Source organism: Alosa alosa, chromosome 12 (assembly GCF_017589495.1).
Source record: "Alosa alosa isolate M-15738 ecotype Scorff River chromosome 12, AALO_Geno_1.1, whole genome shotgun sequence".
Classification (NCBI taxonomy): Eukaryota; Metazoa; Chordata; class Actinopteri; order Clupeiformes; family Clupeidae; genus Alosa; species Alosa alosa.
Window position 1 is genome coordinate 3,657,626 of NC_063200.1, and position 14,216 is coordinate 3,671,841.

General features: G+C 42.8%; 1 protein-coding gene across 1 annotated transcript in view; it reads right to left on the reverse strand.

Annotated features, from left to right (window-relative positions):
• Positions 1–9,055: 9,055 nt before the first annotated feature.
• LOC125304784 (transcription factor 4-like) overlaps positions 9,056–14,216 on the reverse strand; it is a 149,500-nt gene continuing 144,339 nt past the window's right edge. The window contains exons 17-20 of the mRNA XM_048259282.1: positions 13,343–13,493; positions 12,359–12,588; positions 11,400–11,550; positions 9,056–10,201 (exon numbers count right to left, since the gene is read on the reverse strand). Of these exons, the coding sequence (XP_048115239.1) occupies positions 11,414–11,550; positions 12,359–12,588; positions 13,343–13,493 (518 nt within the window). The 3' untranslated portion in view covers positions 9,056–10,201; positions 11,400–11,413. The remainder of the gene's footprint in view (positions 10,202–11,399; positions 11,551–12,358; positions 12,589–13,342; positions 13,494–14,216) is intronic.

The following is a 14,216-nucleotide window of genomic DNA, read 5'->3' on the forward strand; positions in this document are numbered from 1 at the left end:
TGGAAGAGAAACTGAAAAATAAACATGTTCAGAGCAGTCACAAAGGCTTGCAGTCAGTGAGCTGTGCCATAGTAATACAGTAACTGGTTACCTTATAGCTATCTGGAACTGATGGAACACTGTTATGGGGAACAGTTTCCACAACTAGGCTTGGTATTTGGTAGAGAAGACTGCTCTTTGTTGACTGGCACACCAAACATTCCGTACAAGGGCGGTGAGCGTTCCACACGAGTTTGGCACAAGCCCTATCCTCCATCAACCTGTGCTGCTGGTGGGAACACTGAAGTTCCCAAGCATCTCGCCTTGGTAGGTAGCCTCACTGACAGCCACTCACAGTACAGCTACTATGATTACAGCCAGCCCAGAGCTGGTGGCTCTCCGTGTGTTATTTAGTATTTCCGTGTGTGATGAGATAAAGGGACTTGACTAAAAATAATATGCATAACATTTGATGTTCTCACCACACTTTGAGTGCTATGGTTTCTCTGGCCTCTCCTGCTTAAAGTTCTGTTCCAATCAGCCATTACAGGCACTATGTGGAATCCAGCGAAATTCTTTGTGCTGTTTGCTTAAGTGGCATAATGATAGTTTGGTTGTTGATACAGAACACTAGTCATGGATTGAAGCCAGAACAGCATATGAATCCAAACCATGAAAGTTTTTAGCAAATTCAAACTGATGGAAACATTCCTGCTCAACAGGAGGGTGGGCTTTAGGTGTGACATCCTGTTTCTCTATTTAACTCCAAACCCAGTGTGCTACACTCTTCTGACCTCACCATGATTCTCTACCAGCAGGTTCCTTTCTTTTATATGCCGACAGATAATACTAAGCGATGATGTGATTTCTGATGAATCTGACAATTGCCATGGGAGATGCAAGTTCAGACGTCTCCTGGTTTACAAGGCTGCGTGTTGTGTTAGGTGTTGTCACTGTCTTCAGGCTCTCTGTCTATTCCACTGTGCCTCCACCTCACAGTCCTTTCACTTTGATTTATCGTCTAGCCTCTCTGAAGTCTGAATGCTGGTATCAGGGTGTGTTCTACACACAAGAATTTCATGCTGTCTCTATATGAGAGTTCTTATCATGCCAAACCTTAATCAGTTGGATCAGAGGTTAAGTCATAGGCCTGCTGGTTACTGCGATGAGCTTGAATGGTGGAGTTGAGATCAGTGAAAAAACACCAAACTACAATGTATTCCAGTATTGTCTCATAGATTACGTGTACAGATCTAAAATATGACCATATATTACAGTAATCACAATTTTAAACACAGACATAGACTAAACTGTAAAGACTAAGTTAACAAATAAGTACAAACATTTGTTAGGCCTAGTAGCTTATTCCAACATCAAATCAGACAAACCAATTATTTCCCACTATTAATTATGTTTCATGGCAGCAGACACACCACAAAATCATTGAAGTGTGTAAGTGAAAGTGGCATATCAAAACCTAGGCTCACTGTATCTTGATATGTATCTTAAGGGAGAACTGTAGCAACTGTCTATATACTGTGGCGTTTAAAACAATATGTGCTTCAGGCCACTACCATTACACTGATAGAAAACGTGTCTAGAGATGTCAAAACCACCTCCTTTCAACTTTGTCAAGTAGAAAAAAACACTACTGTTGTTGAAAACATGCCTGTCATTCACCTGAGATGTAGCCTATAAAGATGGAAACCAAGTGTTAACTGCCTGTTGCTCTTGCCTGTTGACTTGAAGAAGCCTACTTTTTGGTGACTTTATCAGTAGGCTACACTAAGCAAATGAAATATTTTGCTCACTTGCTGTAAGGACCAACCAGTATTCCTTATAATGCCATAACCATCATTTCTATAATTTGCATAGGACACGACACGCAAATGAGACATTTCATCAATCAATGTTAAATTGATTGTAGACTACGGTCATAAGAAGCACTGTTGTTTGAAACATTTTCACAGCAGCCAGGTTACTCCGTGGGTGACTTTAAACGTATGCCTATCCTTGTCATACTTACAATTAATTTCAAAATCGGTGTCTAATAGTGACACTATTAATCTCTCTATATTTCAGATGTCAAACAAACCTTTCAGTCGTGCTCTCTTCGTTCCAGTTTTCGCGGGCGTCCCGTGTGAGCGCTGGTGTTGTAATAACTCCGCGTGGACCTGCTTGGATTTGACATGAGGGTGGATCACCTGTAAACGTGAGGGCGTCACACCTGACACTAGACTACGCCCTTCAGAACGACCTGCAATTCTAACATGAACTCGTGAAAATATCCATGGAGCAACATTCAGAGCTATTATGGCTATACGCCAATATTCACATTATTGTCAAGAGAACTTCCTGTCTCCCGCCTACTTTTGCAGAATGGATATTTGACATGACCATTTATGGCAAAGCTGGTTAACTTTTGAATGCCTGGAATGTTACAATTTGGTTTGGCAAGAATATGCTAAAACCATAATGAACATTAAACAGGCTTTAAGTGACAACTGAGGTAGACATCTGACTATACTGTGTCTTGGCAATTAGGCCTACAACAAAAAGTAACAGGTGAATGGGACAACCATACTAGGCTACATATGTTCATGTCAAAAATACTGCAGTAAAGTGCAGTATGATGTGCAATTTAGTTTTCCATGTCCAAAACATTTTCTGCATATGAACTACAAATAAGTTCTCCAAAACACAGATTTGACACTTAGTAGTAGTTTGATAGTTTTGAAATTAGTGCAGTTATTTTTTTGAGAGGGAAGGCCTACAACTTGACATCAAAAGGTGGGCTAAGTAATATCAGCAGTCCACTTATGAGCCCATGTTGGCCTATTTGAGAATTAGTATCCTAGTTAATAATATCAGCAGTCCACTTATGACCCCATGTTGGCCTATTTGAGAATTAGTTTCCAAGTTAATAATATCAGCAGTCCACTTATGACTCCATGTTGGCCTATTGGAGAATTAGTATCCTAGTTAAAGGAGAATTCCGGTGTGATATTGACCTAAAGTGTGTTGAAACATGATACCGAGTGTGAACTTATGTCTCATAGCCCACCTCGGCTTGTCCCCTGTACTCAGAAATAATTCAGTGGAAATGCATGGATTCCAGTTGCTGCTACCGGAAGCAACTGAATCCATGCATTTCCAATGAATTCGTTTTGGAATCTGACCCCTTATCATACCTGTTTGTTTGTACTCGTCACACTATTTAAAATTCCTTAAGGTACCGTCTGTATAAATCATCTTGTGAATAATCTACCAGTGCTTTTTCAAAGTTCTCCATGTCTCGTTTTAAATGTCAAGGCCCTCGGAAGTCTACCAATGAAGTATGGAGCTACTTTGAGCCTGGTAAATAGTGTAAAATAGTGATTTATTTGCATGGCTAGGCCGATGCCCGAGGCACCACAACGAAACCCTGTTGGTAGCATTGGCTAACTAGCGCCAGATTTCTGAGTGCAGGGGACAAGCTGAGGTGAGCTATGAGACATCGTTCACACTCGGTATCATGTTTCAAGACACTTTAGGTCAAAATTACACCGGAATTATCCTTTAATAAGAGCCTACTCAAGCATTCCCTGGGCCTACTTATTTTTGATTGAAAGAATCTGTTGAAACTGGGATTTTCTTCCGTAGTCTACCTAAACAATTAAGCAAGAGTGAACTTGCCTGGTTCACTGGAACTACAGTACATCCCCTTTCCCACACATGATTCATGATTTTAAAATATCGTGTTCTATTCTCAGGTAATAGGAAGAATAAGCCCCCATCCTGTGTATAATCCATGGTGATGTGTCACTAGAGGTATTAAGTCTTCAGGCTCAGCGGCAGTAGTCTCTCTAATGGCCAGGTAGTGCAAGGACAGGAGGTAGTTGCTATAGGAACCCAGCCAGACCAACATTACTACCCCACCTAGAGAAGTGGAGGGGGCCCCAGTATGGGTGTGGAGGCTGAGGGAGAGGCAGCTCTCTGGCATAGTTTACCAAGCTGATGTCACAGCGTGAGGTGAGGGAGGCGTGGGGCCTATACATACCAACATAAGGTGTGGCAAACTTTTGATTCATTGAGGCTTTCCGCTGGTGGAAAATACATTTTGATATTAAAATTTTTATATGTATATGTTCATGCTTTGGCAAGTGTGGTAAAATAAGTCCAAAGAGGTGTAAATTCAGTTTTGTATCAATTTCTCTCTTTTCATCAAAAACAAAAACCCATCACCAGTGAATGGTTGGTGGCACATATGACACATGACAGATGTTGTATGACCTCAAAGCTGAATGAAATGTATTTCTCGGAATGAGTCAGGTAGAGGATTTCATCCCAGACGTCTGTCTCTATGACGGCAGGTTAAGACGACTGACAGGTGGGGGTGTTGAGATTGTTCTGCCAGGTCAATGAATCAGCATGAAACCAAAAGAGACCATGCCTGAGCAGAGATGTCATCATAAAGAAGAGGCTGAGGTTTGGGAGTTGTCTTGAGATTAACGAGAACAAATTAGTAATGGGGGAGGGGGCTTGGCTGCGCCACCAGGGAATAAAGTTGTTTTAGTTCCTCACAGATAAAGACAATAGGCCACACCAGAGGTAACATGCTAAAGATCTGAGCCGTCTACGCTTATCCTGTGGTTAAACCATGTGGTTTCTCCTCATACCAGTGAGGACACCTCTACATTTTACATCCACCTCATTATCAAATCATTGCAAACAAATCTGCAAGCTTAACTGCCTTAATCCCAGTTAAACCTGTAGAAGTCATTCTGTATACCTCTTGCGATATTAATGTTGTATTTTTTTTAAGATAAAAAAAACAAGTCATGAAAGCGCTAGGTTATAAAAATGGCACATTTATTGCTACAGAACGGTCATGTACATGACTTCATTGAATAACTACAAGATGAAAAACAACAGGCAATGGCCTAATATAAGCTGGCTTGAAGAGAAACTCCAGCACACAAACCTGTGTGGACACTTCTACTTATCAGAAAAAGTAATCATAATAATAACAATAATAACAACTATAATAATTATAATGAAAAACAAAATAAAAAAGTCCAATGGAAACAATAATTAAAAAAAAAAAAAAAATCAAATGAAATCAAAAGAGGAACGCATACACACACGCACACACACACACACTGAAAATACATGAAAAGAAAAGGCTTGAGGCTCATCGCCTCACACTGGAAAGAAAGTGTAACTGTCGCTTTTTTCTTTTTTCTTTTTGTTTTCTCCTCTGAATCACTGCTGCAGGTTTGGATGGTACCCACGTCTCCCTCTGTCCTCAGTCCGAGGGCCACCGCCCACTACGCTGTACAGTCTCGTCTCGTAACACACGCTAAAATAACTTTTTTAAATAGTAAAATAAAGTAACAAACTGTTTCACTGCGAATGATTCCAAAAACCTACAAAGTGGAATATTTTTGAATTGGACATTATTTCCTCCCGTTTTACATTGATTTACTCAATATTCCTGGTATAAAATGATAGCCCCTGGAAAAAATAAGCCAAATATAATTTGTTTTCAAATTTAGCTTTCATTTTTTTTCTTTTCTCTAGAATAGGGTGCGCTAGTCTATTCCATAGCAAAAGGGCACTAGACAAAAGAAGTCTTATAACAAAAAGCCAGGCACTGATACATGGTAATTCTCTGCTTACTGTATTTTTCTTCACTTAATTGCATCACAAGTAACAAGAATGAAAAAGGCCACAGTCCATATATTTTCACTATTACATATGTCTATAATACTCTGAAATGATCATGTTTAAAACCACTGCACAAGGATGGCTGTTTAAAAATACAGAGGAATGAGAGAGAATGACTACTCAGGAAGAATAAAGTCAGCCTCAGAGCTGTGGAGCCTCCTGCTTTAATTCCTCATCAGTTTGAAGATGGGTGTAAAACCCTCCGGTCAGCTGCTCTACCGATTTGTTTGTGCTTGTTCCAAGGGCTGAGTAGGGGGACTACTTCCTTAACGGGACTATTCACCTCTCCTCCTCTGTTCTTGACCTCTCCAAGCCCCACATCTACACACAGTATGGAAATTAAACAGGGCCAAAAAAGACAAAAAAGAAATAAATATATATGGAAGACTACACAAATTGCATACTTAACTTGACTGACAGGTGCCTGTTCATTCTAGCAGGACTGAAGACAAATGGAACTGGTTTTTAATTAGTAACAGTGTGTTCTGCTATGCTGTCATTTGCCTTTGTGTTTTACTGTTTATTTCGGCTCTGCTTAAGACAATCATTTGAATTACACTGGTAATTTAAAACTTAGAGTAAATCATTATTCTCCATTCACAGCAAGTGATGGAGTTTCCACAGTTTAATGACACTGAAAGGGTCAGAAGAGTTTTTGTTAATGGTTGGCAGTGGGTGACAGATATCCAGCTAATCTTCACTTTGATTTTTTATTTATTTCCCATAATAAGTGAACCCACAGCTGGGAAGCAATTGGGCTCCAATGATTGTTCAGTTTATTATTATTTGTCCAAGTTACAAAAATTAGCACTTCTTGCAAAAAACAAATTTGACACACAACCACTTCTTATAAAATGCATTGTTTCCCCATTCCTTTATGTGCACTGAAAAACACATCGATAAATGACCAAATATCAGCTATATTTTGCTGCCTGTGTGGGACATTTACTGCATCTCTAGATATTTGCCATGACGAGATTTACACGATAAAGAACCCTCATTTGGAGACAAGACATGGCCTCAAACCCAAAGCAAGCTGTAACAACTGCTAAAGCACAACATGACAAACTGGTTCAAATGCAAGGTGAAATATTCACAACCAAACCTAAAAAAAAAAAAAAAAAAAAGAAATGTTTTGGCCTTACTTTCTGGCTGTAATGAGAAAAAAATCTTAAATGAGTGATGGAATGAGACAAGCAACGTCTGACGGAAGTGTTTAACACTAAGGGAATTCTTATGTGGATGGCAAACCAATGGCAAAGACAATGGGCATCACTTTACTTGGATAGTCCGCCCACAAAGACTTAACAGATCATGTTGAGATTCAGGTTCAGTATGTAAAAGTGTTGTTGAACAATTACTGAACATCACCTGAACCAAACCCAACCCCTGACCTTAATCATACACTTGAATTAAAGTATGTAAAAGTGTTGTTGAACAATTACTGAACATCACCTGAACCAAACCCAACCCCTAACCTTAATCATACACTTGAATTAACAGAGTGTCAACAGTTGATCATCTGAGCATCTGTATATAGTCTAAAGTGGACTATTCATATAAAGTGTGGCCAAAAAGCGCTGCCTTGATTGCCCATTGTGTGACAACGCACTGCATGACATGCCTCTCAAGGTCTAAATACTGTCTACTATCAGCCCAGCAGTAACGTGGGAAAATAAGGACTTCTTCACACTCTCTCCTTCAGAGACTAAGAATCGTCTGACACTGATATAACAGAAGGCGATTCTGTTGGTCTGCGTTGGTCAAGTCTAATGATGGCATCTGACAAAAAGCTGTTCCAGGCTTCAGACCCATGATGGCAGCGCTTTAGGAGAGCTGAAGAGTTGGGGGCTGAATCTGACAGCCACCACTGGACGCTGTGTTTGGCACCTGCCTTGGACCAACAGATGGTGCGCAGCTAGAGAACGGTTCATCCCCTCACTCTGCTGTCCGAAAGTAATCACCCTCGACAAAAATGACAATTTCCCCCCTGCCTGTTATGACTATTTACATTTTTATATCCAAAATACAATTAAAAATGGCAATGTAATGACTATGGAGCATGAAACAAATACTATATACCTTTTCATTTTCCATTCCCAGAGTCCCTCAAACAAATGTTCCCGGAAATACATTATAAACATAACAATAAAAAAGAAGATTCTGAAGCATTTGACTACATTTTCAATGTGACACATTTTTTTTTCAAAACACACTGAATTACTTTTGTCATCTTTTAACAAAAGAAGAAAAAAAGAACTGATACAACATAGTTCTAAACACAAAATAACAACAGTCTACATGTAAAAATATAACTTTTACATACACAATTTCAAAATTATGGTAGGTTTGCATTTGTTGCATACAATTTACAAATGTCAGTGTGTCCTTTTGACAGCTGAGTAGCAGTGAGTGGTGCTGATGGATGTCCGGTCCCTAAAGTTCTGCCCGCACAGTCACTGATGTCAGCGTGCTTCAGCCATCACGTCACTTTCAGAAAAAAAGTAACACTGGAGTGCTTCTCGTATAGCTCCACCCGACGATTAGAGAAAATAATTCATCCCCCCCCCAACAATTTCTCCTCTCGAAATTGACACCATTTTTTCAATAATATCGTATATATTTCTACATTTATATATATTGATTTCTAATAGATTCTTTTCCAGTTTCAGTGCCTCGTGTTGATTGGATAAGCGAAACCACAGAGGGAGACACAGCAAAAGTGGTCTCCTTTTTTTTTCTTCCCCGACAGAGAAACCAGAACAGACAAAGAATAAGAGAAAGTTTTTTTTAAAAAAAGAGAGAAAAAAAAATCAGTTTTACACATACAACCACACATTTGTACTGAAGACTACAGTGGCCCACGGACAAGCCCATATTGATAAAAAGCTGATAGCTATAATACAACGCTCAATAACAGACGTGTCGCTCACTATGGAAACAAATCCAGCTGCGGGGGGTGAGGAAGGGGCCGAGGGGGGGTCATGGAGAGGGCGGGGCTGGGGGAGGGGCATAACTCACTCAAAACAGGTTATTCTCCAGGGACACGCCTTCTAATTACATATAAGCATTACAGTACATTAAATACAGTTTATCCAAAAAATACTTTTTTTTCCTTTTTACTTTTTTTTAAATCCCAGGCTGTAAAAAACCTGACTGCATAGACCTAATGACCTAATAAAACGATTTTTCCCTAAGCTTGCATCCTAAAAAGTCCCAATAAGGTCCTCCTTCCTCACGCTGTGTGATGATATGGACTCTAAAAAGGCACATTGGTAGAAGTGTAGCATGTCATAGTTGCATCTCTGGGGGGGGGGGGGGAGGTGGTTGGCTGAGGGGTCAGGGGTCAAAGGGGAGCACTGGGGGCATGGGTGGGGGTCAGGAGCTGTGAGCGGCTAGACCAGGGCAGAAAACAAAACCAAACACACGGAGAAGTCAACAACCAGAGTGATGGGAGTAAAGGAGCCACTGGGTTCCTGCTTCTCTCCTGCCCGTGTTCACACTGACCAGCCATTACCTTTCTTGCCCCTGACCGAACGTCTGCTCCCTTCTAATCAACCCGTCTTTCTTCTTCTCCTCTCTCTCTCTCTCGCTCCACCCTTTCACAGTCCTCTTTGCTGGGACTATGAGAGGAAAGATGTGATGACGGCCTCCCCCTCTCCTCACTGCAGTCCCCCTCTCTCTCTGTTCAGTGGCTGTGCTGTGGGCTCTGGGATGTGTGTATCTGTGTGTGTGTGTGGATGTGTGTGTGCTGGCTTAGGAGTCACTATAGGGGTAGCATAATCCTCTCCTGCACAACCATGCTGCAGTTGCCTTCACACACGGTCCCGTTCAAATTCATCTGCTCTGAATTTAGAAGTACACTTTTTGTCATTATTGCGAGTTTCAACATGATTTTTCAATTTCTACCACAGATTGTAATCACTTTTCTGTTTTGTTTTAGTTGGAAACCCCCTCGTTCTGTTCCCGCCCCCTCAAGACCAGTGGGATTGATTGACTCGATTCATCTCTTTTTGTTTTCGACGTCCGACAGGAAGTCAGGCACGACCGCAGGTCCCACAGTGTGGAGTAGATTGCCGTTCGGTCTGAGGGCTGCACCAGCCCTGCAATGTTGGTACAACATCATGATATGTTTTGAGGAGTCCCCCATCGATTTTTCGCGCACATATTCTTTTTCTTTTAATCCTGTTTTTTTCTTTTTTTTAACTTTTTTTTTTAAATGTACGTTTCTTTTTTTTTTTCTTTTAAAATTGGGAATGCTGAAAAGAACAGAAAAGGAAAAAGGTCTTGTGTCTCTTCTTTTCCTTCACCTGTACATGTGCCAGTATTTCTACAGAAGACATAAGACAGGTCAGGAAAAAACAAAAAAAAGTTGGTCGGTCAGATGGTTGACTGAATTACTGAGCTGAATCATGGTCTGGTTGATTGGTTGGCTGATTGGTTGGTGGGAATCGAGTGACGTTGTCAAAGGAAGTGGTCGGTCATCGCCTTGATGAACTCTGGCAGCTTGGACCTGGAGGAGGAGAGAATGGGGTTAGGAGGACCACCCGAGGCAGACCGCATGCTAAGCTACCGCAGAGAACACCGAGGCTGCCCGACCTCTCGCTCACTGCAGTCTCACCACAGAGGGAGTGTGCTCACTCTAACGCCAAAGCATCATCTACATCACATTAACAGTCCTCAAGCTCTTTTGAAGGCAGTATGGACATTTTGTTGGTGGCTCTTGACATAGTCGGCAGATGGAAAAAGAGGTAGATTCTGATATAGAAGTCTGAAGGCCTTAGTGTTCTCTGCTGTTGCCTGACTTCCCTTAACCTCTGCTTAATCACTCAAGTATCAGAAAAAAAAAAAAAAATGAAGACAACACAAGACACATTAATTAATTGGTGAGTTGACTACAGAAGTGCAGGTACACTGAGGGCAGCTACTGAACCTGTGCCTATATGGTGGCAACACAACAAATGGGAGCACTAATGCATGAGGTGTAAAGACAAACAATATCATCTGCAGGTGATTGAGGATGTCATTTTCCTCAGTGGTGTGCTGAATAACAAGAGAGTCACATTCATGAATACATCTACATAAAAGCCAGGTGAAGGCAGGGGGTGTAGGAGGTGTGTGTGTGTGTGTGTGTGTGTGTGTGTGTGTGGGGGGTTACAGGAACAAAAATAGCGCGCACACATACACACACACACTCATGCGCACACACACTCACACATACAGTCATTCACGCACAAACGCACGCACGCACGCACAAACACACACTCAGATAACACACTTAATGCCAATCTGTTGTTAAAATGTACCCAGCCTTTGATAAATGGAAAGGGTTTGTGAAGTCCCATTGTTAAGCCATTACTGCCATCCACAGCGAACTCAGTCTCAGCTCTCTGCATTTGCAACCAATTAGAGCGTCTGTATGCTGGCAGAGTAAAGCCTGATTTCCACTCTAATCTGCTGAACTGGACAGATCTGAGGCGCTTGCCCGAGTGTCCAGGGAAGCCTTAAGGCAAAAGACAGGAGCTGGACGGTCAGTGTAGGGGGACTGAGTGCATTATGGATTCTTTTTAATTACTCATCTTTGTTTTTTATTTCCATAATAAATTGTTGCACTTGACGATGTTAAAGAAGAACCCAATTGAGAATGCTTTAGCTTATTTTTTGGTACACGTGTGCAACAGCAGATTAGTTTAAAGTGGAAGTATTCTGACCATGTCGGGGCTTTTTACATTTGTCCCATAGGGTTGGAGGCGTCGCCCATGCTGTGGTGGCCACCGGCCAGCGAGAGTGAGGCTCCGTCCGACGAGCCCTTCTCCTCCTCGCGCCTCTTCAGACACGCAGCCTTCGGGTTCAGGTTCCTCTCTGCAGCATGCACGCACGCACACACACACACACACACACGTGGAAGAGAGCAAAGAATGCCTACATGAGCCAGACTCAAGGACAAGGAGGAGCGCTCACCTTTCACCTGTTATTCTTAGTGATAGCCAAGATTCAGTCAGATATTGCACCACTCTAAATACTGGCAAGCCTAGAGCATGAGCAGAGCAGAGATAAACTACAGTTGAGACAGCGCCCTCAAGTGGAGCAGTGGAGAAATTCAAATCATTAAGTAATCCTCATTGAAGAAGTATTATGGCTTCAACTGTGCTGTGTGAACATTTTTTATACTTATTCATTCATACAAAATTATCCATTCATTTCAGACGATGGGACAGTTTTATTTGTTTCTATTTCACTCGGACCCAAAGTGAAGGTACCGCTTTTATGCCTGAGCTAGGTGAGCTAGCCCAGGGCATCCTTATTGAACGTGCCCATCCTGATGATGAGATTACATTATATTTCATGACATTAGATTTAGCAGACACTTGACCAAAGTGACTTACATATGTCAGCTATATTACAAGAGATCACACTGTCCCCGGAGCAACTTGGGGTTAAGTGCCTTACTCAAGGGCACAACGGTGGAAGCTGGGAATTGAACCGACAACTTTCAGGCTACTGCACGCTAGCCCAGCTCCTGAACCGCTCCACTACCACCACCACCACCATGCAGAGATGTGGTGCTGTGGAGCCGGTCCCCACTCACCCACACACCCACACCCACACACACACCCACACACCCACCCACACCCACACACACACACACACCCACACACACCCCACTTACCCCTGACTTGCTGCTCCAGGCTTAGTATGACGGCGACGGCCTGGTGTAGTATGAGCAGCTTGGTCTGGGGCTTGTCGCTCTTCAGGTGCAGCTGCACCATGCGGCCCAGCTCCTTAAAGGCCTCGTTGATGTCGCGCACACGCAGACGCTCGCGCGCGTTGTTGGCCATCCTCCGCTCTCGCTCACGCTCAATCTTCTGCTCTGGGGTCAGGTCCTCATCATCGTTATTACTGTTGGGATGTGGAGCATCGGGCAGCACAGGACACACGGGGGGCAGACAGACGGACGGACAGAAATTAGCTTGGAATCCCTCTCAAGTACAGAGCCAGCAGCTCTTTTTCCCACAATTGTGATTGAGCACTGAAATGTTATGGCCATGCACACACAGCTGAAATGTTATGGCCATGCACACACAGCTTCAACCAAAGACAGCGTAATCTGTGGACAGTCCATAAAGGCCACTGGACTACTTCCACCGCACTCTCACAACACAGCAATGCAACAATGGACATCTGAGATTCGGGGCAAGGGGGTCCACATGTGTCAGGTTGCTCATTCCAGGTGAAAGCTCGTAAACCTGGCTGGGTTTACCCTAGAATGTGGGGTTGCACCAGGTGCGTTTGGAATTTGGAGAGGGCCTACACTCATGTGTGAGGGGCAGCTAAAACCAGGCTCAAGACCATGGGGAGTGTGGAATATTTTGGAAAAGATTATTTGTCAATTATGCATAATGTATACGTGCAAGTTTTGTGTATAGGAGTGTATATAACATGCATTACTCATGAATTTTGTAGAAATTATATTGCCAATGTGTAAGGCATAATTACTTGATTTTTTTTTTTAAACTGAACTGTACATTCGGCTGTACATTGTGGGTGTTTCCTCCATTTAACTGCCCCTCAAAGCACACTGTTCACTTCATCGAAATCCCACTGAGGAGTTGAATGAAGTGAGCACTGAAGACACGGTTACCTAGATCTTGACCTATCTAGACCCTTGAGGTCCTTGTTGTCTGGATCCTCCTTCTTGGTGTCCACGGACTTGCTGTCCTGCAGGTTCTCATCGCCCTCGTCCTCGGACTTGATCTCGGAGCTGACGGACGAGGCGCTCTGGCCCTGAAGACCACTGGAGAGAGCTGAGGAGGAGAAAAAAGGAGAGGGAGAGGGAGGAAAGAGAGAGAGGGAGGGAGAGAGAGAGAGAGGGAGAGAGAGCGATGGTTAGTACAACACAATGTAAAGGGCTTGGCCCAGCTGATGGTTTCTGCGCTTCTCCTCTGATGGTGGCCTGGCATGCCGAGTTGAGCTTTGACTGGTTGACAGATGAGGTAAGGCACGGCTTCTCTGTCACAGATGAGTGGGAGCAGCCGTACGAGTTAACCACCCCACAGCAAAAAAATAAATGAAAATATCACTATCGTTTAAGCCTCGGCACTGCGGCAGGCGGCCATCTTGCAGGTCATCTCAAGGACACTAACTGAGCCCACTGAAGTGGTGCCAGCAACCACTTTTTAATCTTTTCGGTAATCAGGAAAATAGGAATATGTCTGAAAATTGAAGACAAACAGAAGCGCAAGCCACAGAGGGAAAGGGATTATATGGACATATGCAGCCTGCGAGTGTACATGTGAGCGTACACTATCAAGTGTGTGTCTGTGTGGGGTATGTATTTGAATGCATCGTTTATGCACCACCGAATACAGAATTATCTAAATCTAATTGCGGAGTGGTATGGAGATTGAGAAAAGGCCCCCAACCCCCACTGAATCCTCCCGCCCCTCCCCATCCAATACGTGGAACACTGTGTCCATTGTTTACCATCACTGGCAAGAGACACACTCTCGCCATCACCATTAAAATCT